General features: G+C 40.9%; 2 protein-coding genes across 2 annotated transcripts; one reads left to right on the top strand and one right to left on the bottom strand.

Moving 5' to 3' along the window:
* Window positions 1–726: 726 nt before the first annotated feature.
* rab3c (RAB3C, member RAS oncogene family) lies at window positions 727–14,432 on the bottom strand (the record flags this gene model as incomplete). The annotated part of the gene is made up of 5 exons (XM_080738300.1): window positions 727–917; window positions 1,658–1,782; window positions 7,566–7,684; window positions 10,978–11,202; window positions 14,415–14,432. 5 exons carry the CDS (start codon window positions 14,430–14,432, stop codon window positions 727–729), a joined length of 678 nt encoding a protein of 225 aa, XP_080594426.1.
* A 1,771-nt stretch (window positions 14,433–16,203) lies between these two features.
* Window positions 16,204–25,397, top strand: LOC308295575 (adenine nucleotide translocase lysine N-methyltransferase; the record flags this gene model as incomplete). The annotated part of the gene is made up of 8 exons (XM_080738627.1): window positions 16,204–16,368; window positions 17,444–17,548; window positions 17,974–18,114; window positions 18,205–18,255; window positions 18,423–18,571; window positions 21,800–21,974; window positions 24,838–24,948; window positions 25,227–25,397. 8 exons carry the CDS (start codon window positions 16,204–16,206, stop codon window positions 25,395–25,397), a joined length of 1,068 nt encoding a protein of 355 aa, XP_080594753.1.
* Between the last annotated feature and the right edge of the window lie 1,185 nt (window positions 25,398–26,582).

Below are 26,582 nucleotides of genomic sequence, written 5' to 3'. Positions count from 1 at the left end.
GTGTTTACGTAATTGTTTGTGATAAAACACGATGAAATCTTGTGAGATAGATAATATATCAGAACATTGTAAGACTACCACTAAAGTAGTTGTCAATTCTATGTCCAGAGAGAGCAGCACTAAATACAAAATATTACCATCCACCAATATCACTCCTGATCGAACCTAACCCGTTGCTGAACATAAGAGTTGGATGTTTATTTGAATCAGGATTGATAGTGCCACTGAAAAACATAACACACACCCTGCAAGATTAGAGCTGCACTCCCTTTTAGGGATGGGACGATAAGCGATATTATCGTTTATCGTGATTAAAAAAACACTCACGATAATCGTATTGTGGAGATTTAATTCATTGTGATATCGTCCTCCGTCATGCACTGGGATCAATTCACCTTTTATTTTCCAAGCTGCATATTCGGTACCACTTAAACCATCTATAATTGGTAAAAGGTACTTATTATATACGTACTTGATAGTCTTTTTTTCACTCGCTATCAAATGTCTTTGCCAAAAAATAGCCGATCTACATGTACAAGTTCACAACGCGTCGCAACTGTGAGCTTGTAGATCTGCTATTTTTTGGCGAATGTTCCGCCCAGAGGACAATGGATTTTGATTATCGCGATAATATCGTAAATCGCGATTTCTTTTGTCACAATAATCGTGATATGAAATGTTCATATCGTCCCATCCCTACACTCCCTCTGCCCCTGACATTGACCACTAACAGTTGCACCCGGGCTGCTGGAGAGGTGGAGCGCTGTCTGTCAGCTTGGCGGTGGGGGCCCCCGTGGTGACCGCCGGATCCGTGTCCAGGCTCTCCGACATCTTGTCGCAAATTAGGTCAACAAGGCGCTCAAATGTCTGCTTCACGTTGACGTTGTCCTTGGCACTCGTCTCAAAGAACTCAAAGCCTGGAACAAATGAAACGGTCATGAGATGTACAGTATACTGCAGTATATAGCCGTGATCAAGAGCACGGTATGTTCACAGGACATTTCCTGCGAAGCCTTTGAAAGTTGCTGTGCTGTACTGTGATATGTCTGAGGAGCACAGGTTGCAGGCACAGTTTTAATTAAGCTTTAAGTTTTGATGCTTTATTTTGAAATGTAATTTAAATATCAGAGGCTAAAACGGTGAAAAACCAAGAATCCTCATTTCAAACAGGCATGTCATTTTACACATTGCAATTTACAATTACACAATAAACTGCAGCAATGTTGTGATTTTGACCAAATCCACACAATGGCCATTTGCTTTTACATCATACAATTTATGTAGTGTACGATGCATGACATAAGAGCAAAAATTGCTGCTGTGTCGCTGTTGGATGGAAGTCGTCCAAAGTCCAAAACCTGAGTTTCAGTGGATCAAATGTGGTTATTGTTTAGTTACAAGCACTTGTGAACACTTTTCATGGTTAAATATTAATAAACCAACTTTGATTTCAAAATATATAAAAAAAAAAATGAAAATATTGTTGTGAGCATGTAGATCAGCTATTTTCGCCTTAAACCTGTACAAAGCAGTAGGGCATTCATTTAAATAAAATAATTAAAAATTAAAAGTAGAAAAATTAACATACAAGATTACATACACAGCAACGATATGGTCAATGAACTTGGGAAAGAATGGTGTAATAGGTTCTTCTTACCCAGCTGCTCTGCCAGCAGTCTTCCATTGTCCACTGACACCACTCTCTCCTCCTCCATATCACATTTATTCCCAGCCAGCACCACCTGTGCATTGTCCCAGGAGTAGGTTTTTATCTGGGTCGACCTGCATGCGGCGAGATAACAATAATAACAAAAGAGTCTTTCCATTATAATTATGTTTTTTGTATGAATGACTTAAAGTTAAGTTTCTTAATCAGCCTGAAAGACTTCATGGTCATAACACTCACAGGAATAGCAAGACCGAACCTTTAGTAATGTATGCAGTATGCAAGCCAGCTATCCAGCATTGGGATAAAGTGTTAAACAAACTTACATACTAGTGTACATACACAAATGCTCAGACACAAACAAGCAAACAAATATAAAAAAACAAGCAAAGAAAATATGAATAAATTCATATCAATAAAAGTCATGTCAACATGTCATTGTCTATTCATAGCTTCGACCATATATCGTACATAAACAGTGTAGAGCATTTTCCTGTTAAAGGCTTTGTTTTTATATCAGAGAGCCTTCTTCGTAAACGCTACAATACCATGGTTCTCAACGTCCGGTCCAGGGTCCACCAGGGGTCCAAATTGACCCTTACCGGTCTGTAACTCTGAGAATGTACAAATGGAAACAGATGGACCGGACAAATGGGCCCTTCCATTTGATTCCATTTGTAGGCTACATTCTCAGAGTTAAAATAACACTAGGGATTTTACAGTGTAGATGGAGCCCCAGAGATTTGATTTGGGATATTTGCATAGTAACACGAGCTCTAACAATCAGAGATCTGAAAGCCCTCAGTGCACCACAGCAAGATCAGTTGTGTGATGACGGTTTTCGTCAAAGAGATTTGGTGTAGAGCGAAAGGAAAAAAGGTGGGGGCCTAGTATAAAGCCCTGGGGGAATACAGTCAATGATATATATAGGGTGGTTAAGTACTTCCGTGTTTAGACATAACCTCCACAACACAATTCTGAAGAAAGCAGTTGGGGAACTGGTGCTGGTGCAGTCTAAAAGTAGGGCACCCAACACACAACCAGCTCAACACAGGACAGAGAGAGATCTACTGTATATGAGAGAGAGAGAGAGAGAGAGAGAGAGAGAGAGAGAGCGCTGTGTGATCTTGGCACTCACTCCCTCTCTCTGTCCCAATCTGACTTGTTAGAGCGGTTTAGACGTGGGTCATTTCACATCCACTGGTGATAATATTCACTCTAACAGACAACCGAGTCAAAGGCAGCTGCTGCCCACTCTGAGCTGGTGTCTGTATCAGAGTTTATGGAGTTACGGTAGGCCTAGTATGCAAATCAAAGTAGCTTGTCCATCCATAACCTCGCATCACCAGACTTTCCACCTCGGAGGAAACCTGGTATTCGTTTTAAACGGGCTGTGTTATCCGGTCTAGGCGTGGCGTAAACCGTCAACGGGAAGGAGAAGCGGTGTTGCTTTGTTTTGGTCCCCCCTGTTTGTTTCCCCAATCCCTATTTAAATTCTCAAGAAGTGTAGTTTTGCCAGTCGCTAAGAGTTGGACAGAATACGCTGCATCAAGGGTTTTATTGGGCAGGCCTTAGAATTATGCCCTTATTTTGGGTACAAACTGATTCTGGCCGAAGTGTAATCCGTCTGATGACTACAACATGATGTTGGTTGTTTCCGCTCCCGACCAGATGAGAGACCCGAAATGCTTACTGATCCCAGGCTAGTCCATCCATACCCGGGGATGCGTGCACCCAAACTATATGCACAACCAGTCAACTACGACTACAACTGACTTTTGTCGAGGAGCACTGCTCAAGTGCTCATGGAGCACTGCTTATTTGATGAACCTGCCCGGCCTGACGTTGAATCGTTACCACAACCATGAGAAGTCCATGTTTACGTTGTTTCAACTAAGCTATATTATATAGTATGTGATAATAACATTCAACGTTCAAATACAGCAACGGTTGATCGGAGCAAACGTAGCGGGTGAGCACTATGGATGGATATGATATCCAAAGCACTCCTTCGCTTATAAAACTCTTTAAGTTCTAAGTGGTCCACCCACCGTCCGGCTGGGTTATGGGAGCACGACCGATCCTATAGCCTGTGGCCGCTGGCCGGGGACCATTAACGGGACAGCAGACCCATAGCTGTTGGTAAGAACTGCAAATAAACTGCTTAAAGTATAGGAAAGTGGAAGATTGACAACTTTAAACAGGCATAAGTCATGCCTCGTTTGGTCTAAAGCCATGCAACTTGCTTACTCATGTGCCTTGACTCAAGAGGAACACATCTGTCTCTTTGTTCAGTAAGCTCCGGCCTTAGATTTTCCGCCATTTTGAGCAGTTTATTAAACACTCAAACCTGTTTCTATCCTGGGATTTTTAGCAATTTGCATGAAACATTCTACACACAATCTAAGGACCTTTATCTAATGTCCCTGTGAAGGAGAAATTTGTGCATGAAAAAATGAAGGGTTCATGAGCCAATGGATATTATAAAATGCTGGCTTTGTTAAATAACGGAAGAACACTCATCTTTGTGGGATCCTTTTTCACTATGTATTGCTTAGGAATTCAATGGCTTGTCTGGTAAAGTCTGTGCCCTTCAGTCCAAAGGTCCCAGGTTCAAGCCTTACCTCGTGCATTTAAATTGCATTGCTCAAAACATGACCATGAATGCATGTGAAATGCTTTTTTGAGAGTAGTTATTTGTATGACATACTTTGTTGTGAAAATAGCCAATCAACAATCTCCCAACTTTTCGGATAGCAACGTGTTGTGAGCTTGTAGATCGGCTTTTCATATGCCATTGGTCAATCCCTGTTTGCATAGTAGCCTACCAGTAATATAGCTTAGTATTTGTATGGTGTAGTTAGATTTCTCATTGGTATTACGTTCAGTCTGTCTGTGATTCTTTTTTCCTATTCTTGTTACGTTGTCACAAGCAGGAAATGGACACGTCACATAGCTTATGCAGGCACAGTCGGGGAAGGAGCTGTTACCATGGAGACCGTTTTTTTTAGCATCCCTCTCATAAAGAACAAGGGGAAACAGAAAGTGGAATTAACCACTTGAACCCCAGCATCCCTTTTCCGAGGGGAACATTTGGCAAAAATAGGCTATAAGTACGCAACGTGACGCGCTGCGACGCGTTGTGAGTGTGTGCTGTAGATTTGGTGTAGGCGGAAAAAAACGGTCCAAGTACAGTTGCAGCTACGGTCCGTTTTACTAAGCTTAGAGCAGGGGTCTTCAACGGGGGTCCGGGACCCCTAGGGGGTCCTCAGAGTTACTATAGGGGGTCCTCCAAATCTTTGTGGGATAGATACTTTTTTTTCTCCTTTTTTATATTAACCACTTGAGAACTTTAGCCAAAAATAGCAGATCTACAAGCTCACAACGCCTCGCAGCACAAGCTGTTGTGAGCTTGTAGATCTGCTATTTTTGGCAAAGAGCTTTGGTGTAGAGGGGAAAAAGAGCTGACTAATTACAGAGTGAAAGGTCATGTTTATTAACACAGCGGGTGCCCAGAATTATTCAACTTTTAATTTGCTGGTGCCCATGGCAACCCGCCATTTTACCTACCTTTGAAGTACTGGTGAGAAAAGTAATCTGAGTAAATGTAATCCAAGCATGTCCTGTTTATTTCGCGAAGATCTTTTCTTTCAGTCAGGACCGTTTTTTATCAATTCTAAGCCACAGCGTTTGTGTTACGGCCGGTAGAAGAGGCAGCTGTTTTGAGAAAAAAAGAAAAAAGGAAAAGAATCCGGAGAAAACAGCATTTTTGTGCAGCCGCTAAACAGGAAGTCAACGAGACAGACAGCACGTCCGGGTGACGTAATTTCGCGCTGCATGTTGGGAAATGGAGTTTGTTTCATCACCGCAGTAGCCAAGTACAGTAGCTACAGTACAGTATAGTTTACTGTACAACACGTCAACGCGTCGTTGGGCACTCGTAAACATCAAAGAGATTGGCGCGTGGGCACCACGTGGGCGTTTAATGTGTTAAGTATTGTCAATTCAAGTGGTTAAATATCTGAAAACACACATTGACATGAATCCAAAATACAATGATGATTGTGCTGTCAAACAATGAAACTACAAGGAATCCATGAAAAGGTTGTGGTGGTCCCTGCTTCATCTCTCTCTCAACTAAGGGGTCCTTGGCCTGAAAACGTTGAAGACCCCTGGTTTAAGGGGTTAAAGCCCATGGCAAAAACAAAAGAAAAATTCCAGTTATGTAAAGGAAAAAGCTAGGGCATCTTTCTCTGACCGTTTTTGTAGATGCGAGACTGCAGTATATTGTCAAAGTGACAGTTGTTAATTAAGAGGTGTGAAAAACATGAATATCACATTCAGGCAATATCACATTCAGGCATGGTTGTAAACAAGATAAAGGAGGTAAAAAACCCAAACACGATTTCAATTCTTATCATGCCTGCCAATGATAGAAAGGTACAAACTTTTAAACTTTAACTAAAGAACTCTAAGCTGGCCATTGTCGTCTCACAATGGAGAACGAGCATGAAGATGACTGATATCCACAAGACAATAAACATTACAAAAACATATATTTTAGCGCAATGTCAGCATCTCTCTGTATCTAAGGAACTAATCCAAAAGTACCTTCTGAAATATTTCCTATCCATGTCTTTTTCTGTGTTCCCATAATTCCCTTGGGCTGACTGTGGAAGCTAACAGTGTGGTGTAAATAGACTACAGAGATTTCAAACACCTGCAGAGAGCCAGGGGCAAGGTCTTCAGCAAGATACAGATAGAAATAACTACCGTATGCTATATACTGTACAGTACTAGTACCAGTAAGACTCCCTATAAATATAAAGGATATTAAATTATTGTGACCATAGGTCACAGTCAACTGTGAGAACCGTCACATCTTGTCTGTACGTCCCTCCGTAATGCCTCAATGTCTGTAGTCTATAGCTATTGTCACATTGTTGACATTGTGACATCACATCGTTGTGACATCATCTCATCAAAGATCAAACCCTGGATATCCGTGACATCACATTGTGACATCACATTCCGGCCTTGTCCCTCGTATGCCCATATTTGGAGATCCCTGATGTACAGTTGTACAAAACAAAATTTTTCAGTAGAACCACCGATCCAACCAATATGGCCATAAAAGGGGACAAGGACTGAGAGACAGATACTGACACGCACAGATGCATGTCTGGGGTCTTATAGCACACAGTTGATTCTACAGACATGGATCTCCATATATGGGCAGAAAATAAATTGTATGTATGATGTCAGACGTCATAGGACTTTCACATACCGAGTAAGCATGTCTGGGGTCTCACAGCACACGGTTGGTTCTACAGACTCCAACTTTTGCACATGGATAGCTTTGATTTTTGCCTATGTTCTTAGCTGCTGCTTCCCCTGCTGTTACAGTACTTGCACAATGTACAGTTGTATGAAACAATTTCTTTTTTGTAGAATCGCTGATCCATCCAATATGCCCATATCTCCATATATGGGTATCAGGGATCTCCATATGGGTAACTGGTCCGATATATTAATAATGAATTAGGTGTCTTACTGGTATTATATATTATATTATAATATTAATTATTATTATTGTATTCATTATTTTATATGGAAACGGGTATGGACCATGAAGGTATGATTTCTCATGGTGGACAAATACAACTTCACCTCACAGTATTTTCCTTGTTAGTGCTCTCGCTCTCTTACAATTCTCATATCTAAACGAGAAAATCTTTCTGCTCATTTGATAACTGAAACGAGGTAGAGATGTTACCTTGACTGACCAGGGGTTGAGGGATAGGCCAATAACTACATGCAACTGTCAATAAACATCTGTCAAGACCATATGAGCTGAGATCCCAGCATAACGCATTGCAACCAAGATGGATGGACTCACCAGTCCTGTACGGCACCAAAGGACTCCTCATTGGTGATGTCATACATAAGGATGAAGCCCATGGCCCCGCGGTAGTAGGCAGTGGTGATAGTCCTGTAGCGTTCCTGTCCAGCCGTGTCCTAAACACAGATAACATAACCAAGAACAAAATATGCATTCATTTAAGGCTAAAATAATGATGATGATGATGATGATATTTTACATCAGGATGGGTACATTTATTTTCCAGAGTTCAGACTGGAGAACGACACAATAACAATGAGCACAGGTAATTGCTATGCCTAATTACATGTCAATAATCATCATTCAAATGTTTGATCACTCCCCATGCATGGATAATGAGACCTCAGCATGGGGGCAGCCTGTGTGCATGTGTGCGCATGTGTGTGGGTGGAGGGGCACATTCGGTTGATGGCAATGTCAGCTAAATGTTAGCAACAGCAGAATAGGCATGGAGTACAGCTGTACTGTACATGGTACATAGGCAGCAATTCTTTGTATTTTTCCACAGTGATTTACTCTGTCTGCCTGAATAAGGCTGTAATAGTGTTCTTGTTATATAGCCAGAGGACATCTATGACCTTCCCTCCACACACAGACACAGCTCACAGCCTGTCCACCACAACAACTGGCACTATCTACTATAACATCCAAAAATGTAATGTATCTGTACATGTATCGATTCCTGCAGAAGTCACCTGATTATTTGACCACTGACTTCTTTGTCTGAAGATGTCATTCAGGCATCCACACGTTTCATTAGCCCATCAATTCAAGGCCAAGTGCTTGACAATAACCTTTGCTTCTCCAAGCTATTTTGGTGACAAGCTATGGTTGTTCTCAGTTAAAATGACCGGGCTGGAGAGAATAAAAAAACAGCTGACTCTAGTAAATACGAACCCTCCTAGAGAGCTTCGCTCGTAGTCTGCAGTTCACCAGAAATCAATCCAAGAAGCTGACTGCCTTCAGTGGAATGCTAACGCGAGTGGACGCTGACAATAGTTGGAACTATGTGTCACTTATGGATTTACGCCTTAAACCATTATGAGTGTCATTTTACAATATCTACTGTAGGCACAATGCTGTGCTTAAGTCACCTCAGTCTCAAACAAGGAAAACTGTGCTGCATTGTACTAGTATTGTAGTTCATATATTTCACTAAAGAGTGTAACACGCACAAGCCACAAGGACACTAACCATCACTCTAAAAGGCCACTTACTGTAATGCTTATCTCTTTGTACCTAATCAAGCAAGACAAGGCAGGGATGCACATCTTGTTTGTGTTTGAATATGCTTGCCTTTGCCAAAGGCACAAACACATTACCCTGATTAGTCTGTCAATTGATTGTTACCTTCTACCGTTTTTTTTTTTTTTTCACATACTGTTGAATTACTTGATCTTTCATCTATGATTATGAACAACAAATTGTCTGGGGGCAAACTATGGCAGCAAATAATACCTCTATAGCAAAGTAGAGCGACTTTGGTCTGTATATAAAAAGAAACATGTATGGATGGATAGATGTAGATTAGATTTATAGATGAGTTGTAGATATATTCATATACCGGTAGATAGGCAGGCGGGCGGGTGGGCGGGCGGACGGACGGACGGACGGACAGACAGACAAACAGAGAGGCAGGTATGTACTGTAGGTAGGTAGATGGATGGATGGGGGAGGGGCAATGAAACCTCAGAGGTGTTATGGCAATTCCTAATTAAACAATAACCTGCATTTTTCAGTCTGCCGCTGGCATACTTTTACATTTTGTAGTAAGTGTTGCTTCTGTACTGTCCACCTGCTGTGAGCCAAGCTTACACTTACTCTCCTCCTGTCAGTAATGGTGAAGTCTCCATCTGTCTCTGTTCTTTTAAAGCAGAATGTTTGGCAACAGGAGGGAGAAAACACTACAAAAATTCTTCAGCGAGTGATGCACAAAACTACCATCCAAGTCCCATCTTTTCAACGTGGAGGTAAGTACATTGCCGCTGTCAAATATAATGAAAAATACTTTCAGTTTGAAAAAACGAAAATGACTAAATTGGATCCAAATTCCATTCGAATTCTCAACTTCACCACAGCTCCATAGAAACGTAACCACTTCATCCTTGGCGTCCCTATTTTGGGCATGTCATAATAGGCAAAAATAAATATATCCGACACAAGCTCACAATGAGTCGCAATCGTGAGCTTGTAGATCTGCTGTATTTGAAAAGAACTTTGAACAACTTTTTTTTATTGTTTTTGCCATTGTTCCAAAAAACGATAAATACAGTTGAATGGCAAATTATTATTATTTTTTAGAAGCAGTTTACTGCTTTTCGTTAATACGAGGAGTAGTAGAAGGCACTATGTCTGCCCAATTGTACAACATTGTGTCACAGCCTGTCACTGTATTTGATACATATTGATCAGCTGTGAGGTACACGTCGAGTGAAGGAGAGACGGACAGGGAGGTCTCAGCAGAGACTGCTAGACTAATTGTATTTTACAGACAGAGGTCACTCTGTTCGAAGGGAGAGGAAGACGGGGGCAGAGTTTCTTTAAAGAGTCCTTTTCCCTTTACAGCATCAGTCAACTGAAAGGGGTGGGCAATGTCGAGTGTAGCTGCATGCACTGTAAAAGATGTTGTGTTAATTTAACACTGACCGTACAAATGGCACAATTACATTTGTAACATTTGTTACACTTTCTCAGAGTTACACAGTGAATGGAAAAATGAATGAATTGTCCAGGGGATGTTGGAGTATGAAGGAATTTACATTTCTTCCAGACAGACAAACTCTGTATTCAAACATAAATGCTCTCTGACTCTATTAGGGACAGTGTGAATACTGCATATGCACGACTGGCAAGACAATACAAGGTAGAGATCCTGGATGTCAATACAATTAATTTATGGGATGTTGAGTCAGGGCATTGTGGATAAGTATGGACTTTTTTTATTTGGATTACATCTCAAAGGCACCTATAGGTCAACTTCTGTGTTGTTTCTGTGCCTCTGAGTGCTTTCTACAAAAGCGCTTTTAATACCATAGGCCCACATGACTTCACAGATTTATAGGCAGTGTTCCGGATGTCAAAAATAGACTGAAAGAAGAGATGCTGTATATTGGGTTTCTCCATGTTATTAAGATGCAGAAAGCACAGTAAGTTATCGTTTCATTTTGGACTGTCAAGGGCTTGTGTTCAGGATAAGCATTAAGCACTTCTTTTTTTTGCTCAACCGCAACTTGTTATCTGTTTCCTCTTATACGTGACCAGTTGTTTCAGCAATCAAACATTTTAGTGCATGTTTGCTTGAATGTTAATACTCCATTCTTATTCATAATTCCTTATACATATATTGTAGCAAAACTCTAAAACTAAATGAGCTGTTCAATCTGAAAAACACTTTGCTGGCACCACATACCCAAATCTGCAGCTTGATTCTCTTGTCGTTCTTGTAGACAGTTTTCACTTTGAAGTCGATGCCCACAGTGCTGACGAAGGCTGACGTGAAGGCGTCGTCTGCATAGCGGAACAGGAATGACGTTTTGCCAACACTGCTGTTGCCAATGATCAGCAACTTAAACATGTAGTCAAAGTTCTGGTCCCCTCCCTCCCCTTTCCCTTTCACATCCTGAGTGGCAGCCATCTGTAAAACGAAGGGGGAAAAATGTAGTGAGAAGAACAAATGAAGCTCTTGGCCTTGTACTCACACAAAAGATGTATCCATAGTGGTGAGAGAGTGAGAGTTGTTGTCTGGGAATTGGAATGTTCTTATTTCGATCACTTTTACACCTGACTTTATGAGCAAGACACTTAACTGCTCCCGATGAGCAGGTTGGTACCTAGCTCTGGTCCATAGCGATAGCGTTAGTGAAGTTCTCCCTAACTCTATGCTCCTCTACCTCCGCTCCGGCTTGGCAAAACCGGAAAGCCCCGTCGTCTGGTCCGAATATAACAAAAACTGTTTCGCCCCTCACCAAACCAAAGGTATCATTGGGGAGTTGAAAGCTTACTCTACTTAGTGGACGCAGTCTTAGACGACGACAAATAGTGAAAAACTAGAAGAAATGGAGTCTCCATCCGGTGGAATATTTTTCATTTTGCCCTAGAAATGTATTTTAAGCATGTGGTGGGGGGCTCAGACTGCGTCCACTCAGTAGAGTAAGCTTTCAACTCCCCACTGATACCTTTGGTTCAAGGTATCAGTGGGGAGTTTAGCTATCGCTATGGACCAGAGCTAGTTGGTGCCTTGCATGGCAGCCTCTAGAGTGAATGAATGTGCCTCTGATGTTGGTATAGTGAATGAATGTGACACATGCACCATAAAGGGCTTTGGGAAAAGTAACTACTTTATAGATGCAGACCATATACGAGAGAGAAAGAGAGAGAGCGAGAGAGAGAGAGAGAGAGAGAGAGAGAGAGAGAGAGAGAGAGAGAGAGAGAGAGAGAGAGAGAGAGAGAGAGAGATGCATTAAGTACACAGGCTTCTTGTAGCCTACTTAGCTTTGACCAGAAGTGACAGAAGGCAGTGTCAGGCAATCCAGCACAGCCATGGACACAATATTTAATTAGTAGTTGTACCAATAGACAGCAGTGGTTTTAAATGCAGCAAATATTAATACTGATTATTTTTTAAATATATTTGCATAAGTGTAAGTTAAATTCTAAATGAGATGTCTACCAATTTAAAAAAATAAGATACATATACAGACATTTGGATTATGGTTGAAGCTATCAAAACATTACAAAACATACTGGTGTTATGATCAGTTGTAATTTTAGATGTTTACCAATAAAATAAGATAAGTGATATGTTTGGCAGTGGAACAGTAATGTCTATTTGATATGGGTACAGTAATGTTTGTCTACCACCAAAATCAGTATTGTCTAAGTTCCTGATCCAAAAAACCTTTTCAATCCACAACAAAATACAGCAGTGGTGTCCGGGTTTCAGGGGGTCCCCAGAGAAATGTGTTCTGTTCATATTACAGCATCAAAATCGATTTTACCACTGTAACTTTACAATGTATGCTTCAGCTATTCAAAAATAAAAATAGCAGATCTACAAGCTCACAATGAGTGCCTCACAGTGCGTTGTGAGCTTGTAGATCTGCTATTTCTCTATTCTGCTAAAAACAAATTAAAATCTTGGGGGAAAATGTATACATGTACTATTATAATATTCTAATAGAAACGTGGAAAATATACTGTATATCTTTTTTTATATAGACTATATATATAAATATATATATATAAATATATATATATATATATATATATATATATATATATATATATATATATATATATATATATATATATTTAACACAAGATATTTTAAGATGGGGGTCCGTGGCCAAATATCAATATAGGGGTCCTTGGCATGAAACATGTTTGAGAACCAGTACAGTAGGCTACAGTAGCAGTAGCCTATAATATAGGCCTATCTATGCTGTTTCCACATAATGAAATGGATCGCCGGTTTGCAAATGGACTCTGAAACAGGGAATTTGCCTCAGTTAATTCCACAAACCAATGAACGCCCTAAAGAGGACAAGAGTACAGTAGCAGCAGCAAGATGAGTGCAGATATTCTCGCTCCAAGGTGAATGCTTCCCTGAGAAACGCTGTGCTGCTCATGTCTAATATGGATTCAATCTGTTAATTATTAAGGCTACTGAATCCTCCTGCACATCCTGCTGTGCTCAGTCAGTGTTAGGTCTACTGCTCGCATCTTGAAATGCCCTCATACAAAGGCTAATATACTGTTCAGTGTATTGGACATAATTGTGTCCTCCCGCCTCCACAATATGTCCAATACACGGAACAATATTAACAAGGACGCAGCTCTCTCTACAGAAGTGCAATGTTCGCATTTTTAAGGACTATAACAAATGAAGCCACAATACCAAGCAATCGACCTATGAAACGACATTTATGATGTCCAGAAGCTTAATGCCGAACCTACAACACAAGCAATTCCATTCTGGGCATTCACGAGGTCATTTTTTTCTCTCTCTCCCCCTCTCTCTCTCAATTTTTTTCTATTTGATGGAATTCTTTCACACAACCAGTGATACATGTAACCATAACTAAATACAACAACAACGAGGACATGATGTCTTTCAACCAACCTGTGTTGAAGGCCTCGGCTCTGCCTGTGCGTGTCTTTTTCTTTGTGTTTTATATTTCTACTTATAATGCAGGCGGTGGTGTTATTTCAGCACCTGGGAGCTGTCCCCTTTGGTTGGGATCTGGCAGAGCAGAGAGTGCGATCGCAAGAAGAGCATCTACTCTGACGTCAAAACGAACAAGATGGGCGTTGTAGTTTTTTCCACGGTATCGACGCGGGCGCTGCGGGCACAGAGTAATGGCCGATATGACTACATTATTCGGCATGCAGCACTCACAACTGTCAACAGCTGTACGATGTGCTTTCGAAGGGCAGGGAAATTATTCTTGCGGTCTCCATGGACCTTTTCCATGATCCTAACGCAGGATCATAATGAGCAGTCCATAGAAATTAGAAACCATACAGTTATCTATCTCTATCCATTTTTATAGGCTAGCTAGGACATTAATCATTCTCTTTAGTTAATGATATAGTTATGATAACTTTTGTCCATCATGCGCGCGCGCACGCACGCACACACACACACACACACACACACACACACACACACACACACACACACCGCCATACACACACACACACACACACACACACACACACACACACACACACACAATTGACAGTTGACACAAACAAAACATGGCACTGTCTACGAAATTAGGCTACAAACCATGTTTTGTGTTTTGTCATTTTTCTATTTCTCTTGCTTTCAACACGATATCTTACCTTGCCATACAAATCCATGTATGCGTCAGTGTCAGTCAGTGGTGGTTGTCCAAATTCTAAACAAAACTGTGTAGGTTAGGCTATTTACAAAAATATATAGGCTACAGTAAAGGTCGCAGACACAGCTGTAGCCTATAATAAAATTCCCACCAAAGAACCCTTCAGAAATTAATTATTTTGAGGAAGCAATGATGGCTTCTCCTTTTGCGTCACCCTGGGTCTGGCTGCCATCCCCCCGCCCAGAAATCAAGCTACGCTCCAGAGAGCAGCGGCACACGCACGCACGCACGGCTGCTGAGCAAATAGAAGAGGAGCGTTGAGAGTGAGTGATGAGGAATATGGTGGGACGTTCACTGGAAGCACTGTTTGATGAGCTCTGTCTGGAGGAGAGTTGGAGACACAGACATAAGCCTTGGCCCTACACTGTGGCTTGTGCGTAAAACATGACAACATCAACAATCTGTCGGCTAATCATGTAGACCTACAAGCTTTCAAAATGTTCAGAACCATGATATATTTTTTTATACAAACATGTGGAAAATGTTTTACAAATATTTTTCTTGTTTAATCAGGCAACAAGTTCGCGGACCCCCTGCGAGTAGGCCTGCCTCCGCGGACCCCGTTGAAGACCTCTGGCCTAAACTCAGTGGCCATAGTAACCTTACTTGTTCTCGCCTACTACTGTACTGACAATACCAGACACAACAGAGATTACATAACTATATAGCCCTAAAGAAGGTCATTGCAGACATAGACTACAACCGCTGACCGCTGTCACTCGATACCGCCTGTAAAAATATTATAGGGCGGGGTGTAACATTAAATCGTTTTGCGTCTGCGTGGCTGGTGTGTTCAGCACCACGCAGTGACAAGGGACAGGGGGGTGCGGCAGGTAGGCCATAGGCTTCATGTTTGTCTTTTCCACAGTTTGGTTCTACAAAATGTGTAAATGTGTAATAGCCTAGACTAGTGATATTTGGTTTTGTAGGCTATTAACCGTTATTTTTATTTGACCATTATTTCTCACCCTCTTCGACATTCTAGATTATTTTAAAAACATACATGAATCAGGATCAATCTGCATAAAGGGCCGGTCGGGGGTCTACCTGCAACATGGAAAGTGTTTATAATTCAACCCTATATTGATTCGTATAGGCTACAGAGGAGTTGATCTGACACCAAAGCGTTGTCAACAAACAAACTTCTAGAACAAGCTTTGCATGACAGTCTTGGGTGATTATAGCACCATCTGCTGTTAGAATAAGTAGCCCACACTTGGGGAATCATTTTTGGCTTTAATAGATCTACTGAATTAGACCAAGACCAAAAAACGTTATAACGGTATTATGTCTTTTAAACGTTATTATTTCAAACTATTTTAAAGCAAACAATATCCTACCGTTTAGGATAGAAGTCAAATTGGTTGCAGAGTGGATCACTATAGTAGTTAGAGAACCCATTGATGAAGTTCAGAGAATACCTCATCTTATAAGAATGTATCTACTTCGATCATGCCTATTTTAATTGAAAAGTTGTAATGTATACCATTTGTAAAATGGGTAACACTTTACATTAAGGTATGTTACTGTCTGCTTTTAAGTCATGAATGTAATATCTGAATAAATAGAATTCTATAAATTATGGAAAACTATTGAAATTATCAGCTATCCTAACTAAGACATTTTTGTTCACTGCAAGTTAGTGACATTTTATTAGATGCAACCATGCAATCATTCTGTTCTAACAACATCTGATGTTTCGTTATATTTTATGGAACAGACAGATTGCAATGGAGGATACAATCGAAGTGATTCTTCAGGATGATGGCTGCAGCTCCCACCACAGATACCACCCTATTATCACTGCCTCCGCAGGGACCTTGCTCGCAGGCCTTTATGGCATCTGGCGTCTGTTTGCCATGCCTGGCTTTCGCAAAATCCCAAGAAGCCTTATGGTACTCAAATTGAATGTATCTGCATTCAGTTGATTGCTTAATGCCCTTCCAAATACTGCATGCTGGTATGAAATCAAATCAAATAGGCTCAGAGGAGAGAAAAAATAAAATAAAAAAGTTGCACAGTATACATTGCTTTGCTTGTCTTGAGCATATGCTAGTGATAGTGCATATATGATAGTATTGTAATGTTGTAGGCCTATATTTGTCTGTGATTTAATGTCTCAATGAAATGGGTACCAAGGACCCCAATGTAAACAAGCCATAGTGCTTTCTTGGGTTTAAATCCTATTAGTAGACCTTGTATCTGAACTGTACTGTCTTTTGCTCTTCTTATGCGAACTGCTAATAAAGTTTCAAACAGCCAATCAATCAATCAATGCTTTACATTTGAGCATTTGAGCATCAAATCAAATGTCGAAAAAAGTAAGTGGTAAGTGTATATTGTGCTCTGTGGTCTATCTATGTAACACATTTCACGGCTTAAGTGCATTCATTGTGGAGATCCATACATGTTGTATAATGGATCCATGCACTGCACCTTGAACTGATATAAATGCATCATGCAAGTATCCAGTAACTGTATCACAATCTTAAAGATGAAATCACTCCCATACACAGTTAATAGCTATGGCATCATTGGCATGGTGTGTAATGTATCATAAAAACAAATCATTGAAAGGTTCCATTGAAGCTGCAGCTTTTGTTTGCACAATGGAAGAAGGAAAAAAACAGCTCAATTCAGTTAATGTGAGTCTCCAGTCATATGTTTTGTTGCTTTCTGGCATTGTACAGTACTTGCAATGATTCCTATATTTTAGGAGTGGTACATGTTCACAAATACTTTACATGTTTTATCTCATCATATGAATTTAATTTAGGTTCATTCTTTAAAAAAATAATCTATTGAGCAGAAGTTGAAGTAGCTATTGTGAAACAGATTGTATCTTTTCTATCCTTTAGCTACTCACCGATTTTGAGTAATAATGTGCTAGTAATGTGTTGTTGAGTAATAATTGATAGTAATACTGGGGTATTTTTATTTTATTGACTTGTGTTTATCATTGTGGCTTAGGTGCCTTATTTACCATCTAATATAAATCAAACAAAGAACACTCTGAAGTTGCTTGAGGGACGGAGAGGTCGCCTGGTTGATCTTGGCTCTGGAGACGGAAGGCTGGTTAGTTGGCTATTTTTCTATCTTTAAACATTGTACATTTATCCATCTACGGTAAGTGCAAGAATATGAAACCTAGCATGTCCTATCCTATGTTTAATCCTGTTTTCCATAGTGTAATTGTGTGTGAATCCAATTGAATGTAGCACTATACAATAGGGGGCTATGGGCTATTGCAGCGGTTCCCAACCTTTGGGCATGGAGACTTGAGTTCAATAATATTTTTGGTATTTTTATGATACCAATATGGCCCACCCATCTGACCACTGAATGGCAGTGTTAAGTCGTCAAATGGGTGTGGGTCACTTTTGAGATTTTCCAGTGGGCCCTGATCCAGAAAAGGTTGGAAACCACTGTGCCAGTGTAGGTTGTTGGTCTTGAGAGGTTTTAAATATTACTATCCCTCCTCATTAAATTTGCTTCCAAAGGTTTTTGCTGCTGCTTGTGCTGGCTTCCAGTGCACTGGGTTTGAGATCAACTCCATGTTGGTGGCATATTCCAGAGGAAAGGCCTTATGGAGAGGAATACCTCCTAGCCGGGCATCCTTTACTAACAAAGACTTCTGGAAGGTATCAACTTAACTTTGAAAATATTGATTTCTTTTGAACAGCATTTGTTGGTTCTTTATTTGACTGTATTGTATTGTTCTTTTCTTATAGTCCAATCTATCAGAATACAACAATGTCACAGTTTTCCTTGCTCCAGGAGTGGTGAGTTATTTTTTTTACAATGCCCATTTATTTGCCTTTGCCGTAGTTCTTCCTACATTTCACACAATACTCAACTCAGAATTTCAACCACATTCACTTGTAATAATTTGATCAGACAATATTTGATCGGTTGATCAGTGATTTGACCTTTTGTGATTGTTCCCCAGGTGGATGTACTGGCTGTGAAGCTGCTAGATGAGCTTCCTGATGATGCACGTGTCATTGTCTGTCGCTTCCCCATCTCCACCTGGCCCCATCATTCCTCCCTTGGTTCTGGTCTTGACCAGACCTGGGCATATGACATTGGCACGGTGCGGTCAAGTCTGGGAAACATATAACAAGACATTTAGATGATTTTCAATAGCCCTTCAGCTTTTGCACTAACTCATCCAGATGTATGTTGGATCGAGATGACTGGAGACAACACGGGAGGGCTCGTTTGAGGACGACTTGGAGAGAGAACTCAATGTAAAGCAATCAATGGCAATCATTTTCTAAATCTCTGTGCCAAACTTTGTATACAGTTCTACTGTCTAGAATTGTGTTACTAGCTACCTACCTACGTACACTAATCATACTTTAAAGTACACCCCATATTATTATTATTACTTGTCTATATTGTTACTTTTCTGTACTAACAAAAGTGGTGTGTCGTGTGTAGTGGACCTTTTGTCACAGGAAATTCATCTTATGTTAACGTTAATACTGTTTGACTGTATATGCTGCTAAATTCCCCTACTGAAATTAATAAAAATATTGTTCTAATATAGTGAGGGTAGTAATTCTTACTTCCATGTGCACACAGCGATGGTGCACAGCCACACATTTGAGATTTTGCTGGAAAATACTGTAAAATTAAAGAATCTACACTACAGTGTAGATTATTTTATTTCTTTCATTGAAAAAAAAGAAAAGAAAAAACATGGCCAGTTGTCTGGCCCTGTTACAGATGTTGTCCAAAAATCATGCAGATCGGTACACAGTATCTCTGTAGCCATTAAACGAAACGGGTATTTCTTACATTGATGCTCCTACATATTATCATGCAAGCACCATGAAGTTACTTTCCATCCCTCATATACTGTGTGCACAGTGCACACCCCATAACCCACACACTGCACATCATTTCGGAGCTCATATCTTTGAACGGGTAAGAACTAGTTTTATTAATAAAGCAACAATTGATCCCTGCAGTACCCCCACGGATCCCTAGGTGTCGCAGACCCCCTGTTCAAGACAGCAAACTTACTTCTTCTACTGATGAGTGATGATGACAACAACCAGACACAACAAAGAAGGTCATTCTCATTGCAGACATACATGTTGAGCTGCCATTCGATACTGGCTGTAAATATTATAGAGCGGGGAATAACATTGAAATCTCTTTGCATCTGCGTGGCTGGTGTGGGTGTGAGTGTGTGACTGTGTGTGTTGCATGCAGTGCCACTGCCAGCCAGTGACAAGGGCAAGGGGGTGGGTGGCGTAGGTAGGCAATAGCGGTAGCTTCATGTTTGTCTTTTATACACTGTTTGGTTTTACAAAATGTGGAACAGTGATATTTGGTTTCGTAGGCTATAACCGTTATTTGTATTTGTCCATTCTTTATCACCCTCTTCAACATTGTAGATTGATTTTAAAATCATACAGGATAAATCTGCATAAAGGGCTGGCCGCGGCGGTCTAACTGCAACATGTAAATCGTCTATAATTCAACGCATACATGAAATGGATTCTTTGTACTGCAAAAGTGGTGTAATTGCACCCCAAACTAAAAATAAAGCCTATCCGTCTGGTCGGTTGAGGCATATAGATTCACAATGGAAGCTCTGAGAGGTTTGCAACTTGGCATAGACTACTTGAAGCCCAGGACATCCCTCTACATTCTAGAAAAGACCAAAGGCTTCTTTATAAATAAACTGACATGTAAATCAATCAAGAGTGGAGAGTACATGATTAGATTAGGTTTAGCTAATAGCATAATGTGTTTTTGTTTAGAAAAATGTGACTGTTGTATTTCTGTTTTTCACTTGGTGTATATGTATTTGTTTAAAAAAATAAAATGAAATGAAAATAATTGCAAATATGGACACAAAAATAAGAAATGTAAAAAATTGAAATCATTGCAATAAAAAGTATTAAAAAAATAGTGGAGAGTGACCTAGCTTAAAGTTCCATGAAGTGTAATAGAGCCTCTCCAACAATAATATTTACTTGACTTGACAATAACTGCACCCTGACTCTGCTGGTATCAATAAGGTAGAGCCTAACAATAGTGGACATACAACATTGATATTGCCTCGAAACTATAGCCAAAGATTAGGGTTAGGGTGTACAAACTGATGTGTCTTTCAATTTATTTTCCCGGAAAGGGGAGTGATGTATAAACATTGGATCCAAATCTTTGTAATATGTGGTAAACATTTAGAAAAAGAAACTAGATCCATTTGTCATAAAGCCCACTGCAGAAGGCCTTCTATGCATTGCTCAACAGAGAGATGATGTTCCTAAAACCATATGTCTCCATATACAGATGATATATTCTCTTTCAAAATTAAGTATATGTATAGCAAACTATTCCAGTAAGAAAAACAACAGTGAGCTGTTACAAATGGGGGGGGGGGGGGGGGGGGGGGGGGGGTATTGATAGTACATAGTACATTGTAGTGTAGAGTGACAGGAAACAGGGAGAGGGCCAGTAGGTGCCCCAAGACAGAGTAAGGTTGATGTTAGCCTAGTAAACTGACTCCTCCCATCTTCTGTTCGAATGCATTCGAATGAAGGCAGGAAGAGTCTGGTTTACGAGGCTAGGTTGATGTAACATTGTTTAACATACAAAAAGATAAGATAATTACATCTGACAGCCATGACTGGTACAGGTGCAATAAGAGTACCAGAGACGAGGTCCTTCATGCAGCATCAGAAAGGTTAATGAAGTTAATATTACTATAATGGCACATGCCACTTTGGAACAGCACATGCCACTTTGGAACGGCACATCCCGGGTATGTGCTGAGCCTGAGACACATAGGCTAACACGACCTGCTGCGGTAATGACATTAAACTTAAAGGAGTAGTTCACCCCCAAAATGACTTTTTTCTATCGATTACTCATGCCATGGAGACTTGAGTTCAGTAATATTTTTTTGTATTTGTCGCATTTATAAGACAAAAATGTGAGTACATTTACCCCAATTGATTCCGGCATCCGTATAATAACTAGTATAATAGTCTGCAACTGCAGTTTACGTTTTGTTTGGCTTCTTTCAGACAATGCAGCAGCATTGACGACGGCAGCTTTACAAAACCGACACCTTGCGCGCGAGGGACCCCCAGAAGGAACTGCAGGGACCCCCCACAATTTTAAATTGTTATCTCCCCAGGCTTACGTTTTCGTTTCTGGGGTGTATGACTATATCAGTTGAAATGATCAGCTATCCTAAGACATTGTGTTCACAAGTTAGTGACATTTTATTAGATGCAATTATCTGTATTCTTCTTCTGTTCTAACAACATCTGATTTCATTGTCTTTTATGGGTCTTAAAGACAGATTGCAATGGAGGATACAGTTGAAGTGATTGTTCAGGATGATGGTGGGAGCTCCAACCACAAATACCACCCTATTGTCACTCCCGCCACAGGGACCCTGCTCGCAGGCCTTTATGGCATCTGGCGTCTGTTTGCCATGCCTGGCTTCCGCAAAGTCCCAAGAAGCCTTATGGTACTGAAATTTAACAAATCTGCATTCTGTAATTCTGTTGACTGCTTAAAGGAGTAGTTCACCCCCAAAATGACTTACTTAATTACTCACACCACTACAGTGCTTTGCTTGTCTTGAGCATATGCTAGCGATAGTGCATATTGCATAATATGATATTGTTGGGAGAAGAAGATCTGGATTTTCTTAAAAATAAAAACATAAAAAATAAGCTATATCCAAGGATATTGTAATAATAATAAAAAAAACCTTAAGCGACATAGTGAATGTATTTTTTTTATGCATTGCCGAAAGATCGAATCGGGAAAGGTCGCGATTGGGATCAAAAATATGTGATCGAGGCATCCCTAGCATCCCTAGCAAAAAGTATCATGCAAGTATCCAGTAACTATCACAATCTTAAAGATGAAATCCCTCCTGTACACAGTTATGGCATGGTGTGTATCATCAAAATAGAAATAATTGAAAGCTTCCACTGAAGCTACATGATTCATAAAATATAGGATGGAGGATTTGGCAAAGGTTTACATTATATTTCCTAGCTTTTGTTTGCACGACAATGAAAAAAGCTCAGTTCAGTTAATGTGTGTCTGTCTCCAATATACATGTCATGTGTTTTGTTCCCTTCTGGCATTGTACAGTACTTCTATGATTTCTATAATTTAGGGAGTGCTTCATGTTTACAAATGCTTTCAACTTTCATTTTATAATCATATTCACATATGAATGTTAATATTTCATTTGGGCTCATTCTTTAGAATGATCTGTAATGAGCAGAAGATGAAGTATTGTGAAACATATTGTATCTTTCCTATCCTTAGGCTACTCAACAATTTTGAATAATAATGTGCTAGTAATGTGTTGAGTAATAATTGATAGTAATACTGGGGTATTTTATTGACTTGTGTTTATCATGTGGCTTAGGTGCCTTATGCATCATCTAGTATAGATCAAACAAAGAACACTCTGAAGTTACTTGAGGGGCGGAGAGGTCGCCTGGCTGATCTTGGCTCTGGAAATGGAAGGCTGGTTAGTTGGCTATTTTTCTATCTGTAAACAGTGTACATTTGTGGCACTCGCTAAAACACCAATGCAATAAAATGTTACTTACTTATTTATAAATTAAACAATAAGAAAAGAGTGATAAAGTGCAAGGTGCAGGCCTGGAATTTGGCCATTTTAGGTGCAAGGCCACTTGGCCTTTGGTTTTGTCCATTCTTTGAGGGCACAAAGGCCAAATGCCAGGGCAGGAAGGCCATAAAATAATTTTAGTCCATTGAAAGAATTTGTTGAATCCTGGTTGGGGATGATAACCTAATCTGCAGTGAAATAGATAAATGATGGTATTTACAATCTGATGAATCCATGCTCAGCCCTGCACCAAAGTCACTGGATTGGTTTAAAGATGGGGACTCTGTGGAGTTATGAATTCAGAATCTCAACAAAAGACACTGGTGTCTACATGACAAGAAAGAGACACCGGCGTCTACTGTCTACATATTGACAGCGGCTTGGGGCGGCTGTAGCTCAGGAGGTAGAGTGGGTTGGCCAATGCTCCATGGGTCGGCGGTTCAAATCCCAGCTTCTCCTGTCTACATGTCGAAGTGTCCTTGGGCAAGACACTGAACCCCAAGTTGCCTCCGGTGAGCTGGTTGGTGCCTTGCATGGTTTCCACCGCCACCGGTGTATGAATGTGTGCGTGAATGGGTGAATGTAATGCACATTGTAAAGCGCTTTGGATAAAAGCGCTATATAAATGCACCATTTACCATTTACCATTTATTGACAAGAACGAGACAGAGGCGAAAGTGTCAGCTGGGGCATTATAAGGCCACTGTGGCCTCAGGTCATGCCATTGGTTTGAGGGGCACAAGGCCAAACTGAGGGGCAACGGTGGCCATGGCCTCCATGAAATAAAAAGCCGACCACGCCACCTTTTCATGGAGGTAAAAAGGGCCCTCTAAAATAAAAATCTAAAACGGATAAAACCAGACAATTGGAGGAAGGGGGGGGGGGGGGGGGATTAGCTGGTTCGGACGGTGCCACCACTCACATCGACTCCCTGGGGCAAAAAGGATTTTGGGCGAACGGACTGGTATTCCCTCCTTCCTGGGTCTGGCTCGTCACTGTGGTTCCGTCTCTGCTCATTTCCCACCATCACTGGACAGCTCCCCACAGGCAGGGACGGCCGGGCACACTTTGGCGGTTTGCGGAGGTCGTGGTTGTGCCACTTATAGCCCCTGTCTCTGCTCAGAGGTCAGGCTACCACTGGCCCCCCAGCAGAAGGTTGTGGTCGTGGCGCTTACGACCATCCTGGCGTTGGCGGAGAACATGGCTACCACTGCCCCCCCATGGCTAGAGTGTCCCTGTCCATTAGGTCCTCTCTACTCAGCTCTCATTTTCCAACTGCTAGCAGCTCCCTTCTGGCTCTTATATTATAGTGCTCTCCATTAAGTGGCCACGCCCAACCCCAAGTGCAGCGATTCCCAACCTTTGGGCCTGGGCCCACTAGTGGCCATGAGGATATTGCAAGCAGGCCCCCAAATAATTGGCAAAACACATACTTTATTGTAAATATGGCATTAATATTTAAAAAAGAATATGACAAAATTAATTCATGAATACTGACGTTTCATTGTGATACCAATACGGCCCACCCATCTGAACACAGCAACTGAATGGCAGTGTTAAGTCGTCAAATGGGTGTGTGTCGCTTTTGAGATTTTCCAGTGGGCCCTGATCCAGAAAAGGTTGGGAACCACTGTGCCAGTATAGGTTGTTGTTCTTGAGAGGTTTTAAATATTACTATCCCTCCTCATTAAATTTGCTTCCAAAGGTTTTTTCTGCTGCTTGTGCTGGCTTCCAGTGCACTGGGTTCGAGATCAACTCCATGTTGGTGGCATATTCCAGAGGAAAGGCCTTATGGAGAGGAATACCTCCTTGCCAGGCGTCCTTTGCTAACAAAGACTTCTGGAAGGTATCAACTTAACTTTGAAAATATTGATTTCCTTTGAACAGCATTTGTTGGTTCTTTATTTGACTGTATTGTGTCGTTCTTTTCTTATAGTCCAATCTATCAGAATACAACAATGTCATAGTTTTCCTTGCTCCAGGAGTGGTGAGTTATTTTTCCAATGCACATTTATTTGCCTTTATACAGAAGTTCAAGTTCTTTCCACATTATACACAAGACTCGTCTCAGAATTTCAACCATATTGACAACATTTGATTGGTTGATCACTGATTGTCCCCCAGGTGGATGTACTGGCTGTGAAGCTGCTAGATGAGCTTCCTGATGATGCACGTGTCATTGCCTGTCGCTTCCCCATCCCCAACTGGCTCCATCATTCCTCCCTTGGTTCTGGTCTTGACCAGACCTGGGCATATGACATTGGCACGGTGCGGTCAAGTTTTGGAAACGTATAACAAGACATTTGGATGATTTCAATAGCCTTCTAGCATTTGCACTAACTCATCCAGATGTATGTAGGATCGAGATGACTGGAGACAACACTGGAGCCGAGCATGACTTGGAGAGAGAACTCAATGTAAAGCAATCAATGGCAATCATTTTCTAAATCTCTGTGCCAAACTTTATATACGGTCTAGAATTGTGTAGCTACCAGTACCTACCTACTAATCATACTACAGTATAACGTACACCCCATATTAGGCTACTTACAGTATCATAGCTGATGTATTGTTACTTTTCTGCACTAACAAAAGTGTTGCGTAGTGGACCTTTTGTCACAGGAAATTCAGCTTATGTTAATGTTATAAAATGTTATGCTGCTAAAACCCCTTACTGAAATTAATACAAATATTGTTCTAATTGATTGAATGAAGTATTTATTAGAAGTTTCATAGGAACACTCCTTTAAGGCCTTCGGTAGGGCGTTCCACATTTTAGTGGTATAGCAGGAGAACGAATTTGACCCTTTGTTTGAGCCGAATCTGGGTTGAAACACGGTCTGTGGCGCTGCCTCTGTAATTGTGGACATCCTTGATGTTTTGGAAGTATTTTGTCAGGTACATGGGTATCTTAGTGGTGTAGTGTATGTTGTAGGCCTACACCAGGCCCATTGCAAGATGCTGTACTCTGTCATCTATACTTTGAGCCACCCCACGCTAGACTGGTGAATACCGGTGAGGTGAGTCTGAGGAGGAAGCAGGACCCTAATTAGTTTGTTTTGGGCTGTTTGGAGCGTTGTTTTCAGGGTCTTTGAGGCGTTGCGATACCATACGTGGACTCCATAGTCATAGAGGGGCTGAATGATTTCACCCGCTAGAGTCTTCTGTGTATAGAGGGTATGCGCATGTAGGCTATAAAGTGAATGGCAAATCGAGTGGCAAAGTGAGTTGCAATCAGATAGGACTTTTCTGTTTGGATGTATGGGCTTGGGCTGTCAAGGCCAGAAAGAAGTTTTTTGCCACTGAGTAGACGTTCCGCAGAACTTCCGGGTATGATGATGATGTCACGCGCATACCCTCTATAGTTATTGACCACCGGGGAGATCCTCTGTAAGAAACGAGTAATATATAGTGGGGGTAGTAATTCTTCCCATTTTGGTGCCCATTACTTCCATGTGCACTCACTTGAGGTTTTGCTGC

The sequence above is a fragment of the Nannobrachium achirus genome, assembly GCF_963921795.1.
Source record: "Nannobrachium achirus genome assembly, chromosome: 12".
Taxonomy (NCBI): domain Eukaryota; kingdom Metazoa; phylum Chordata; class Actinopteri; order Myctophiformes; family Myctophidae; genus Nannobrachium; species Nannobrachium achirus.
The sequence above is the reverse complement of the archived record's forward strand: the minus strand, read 5'-3'. Positions and strand labels throughout refer to the sequence as shown.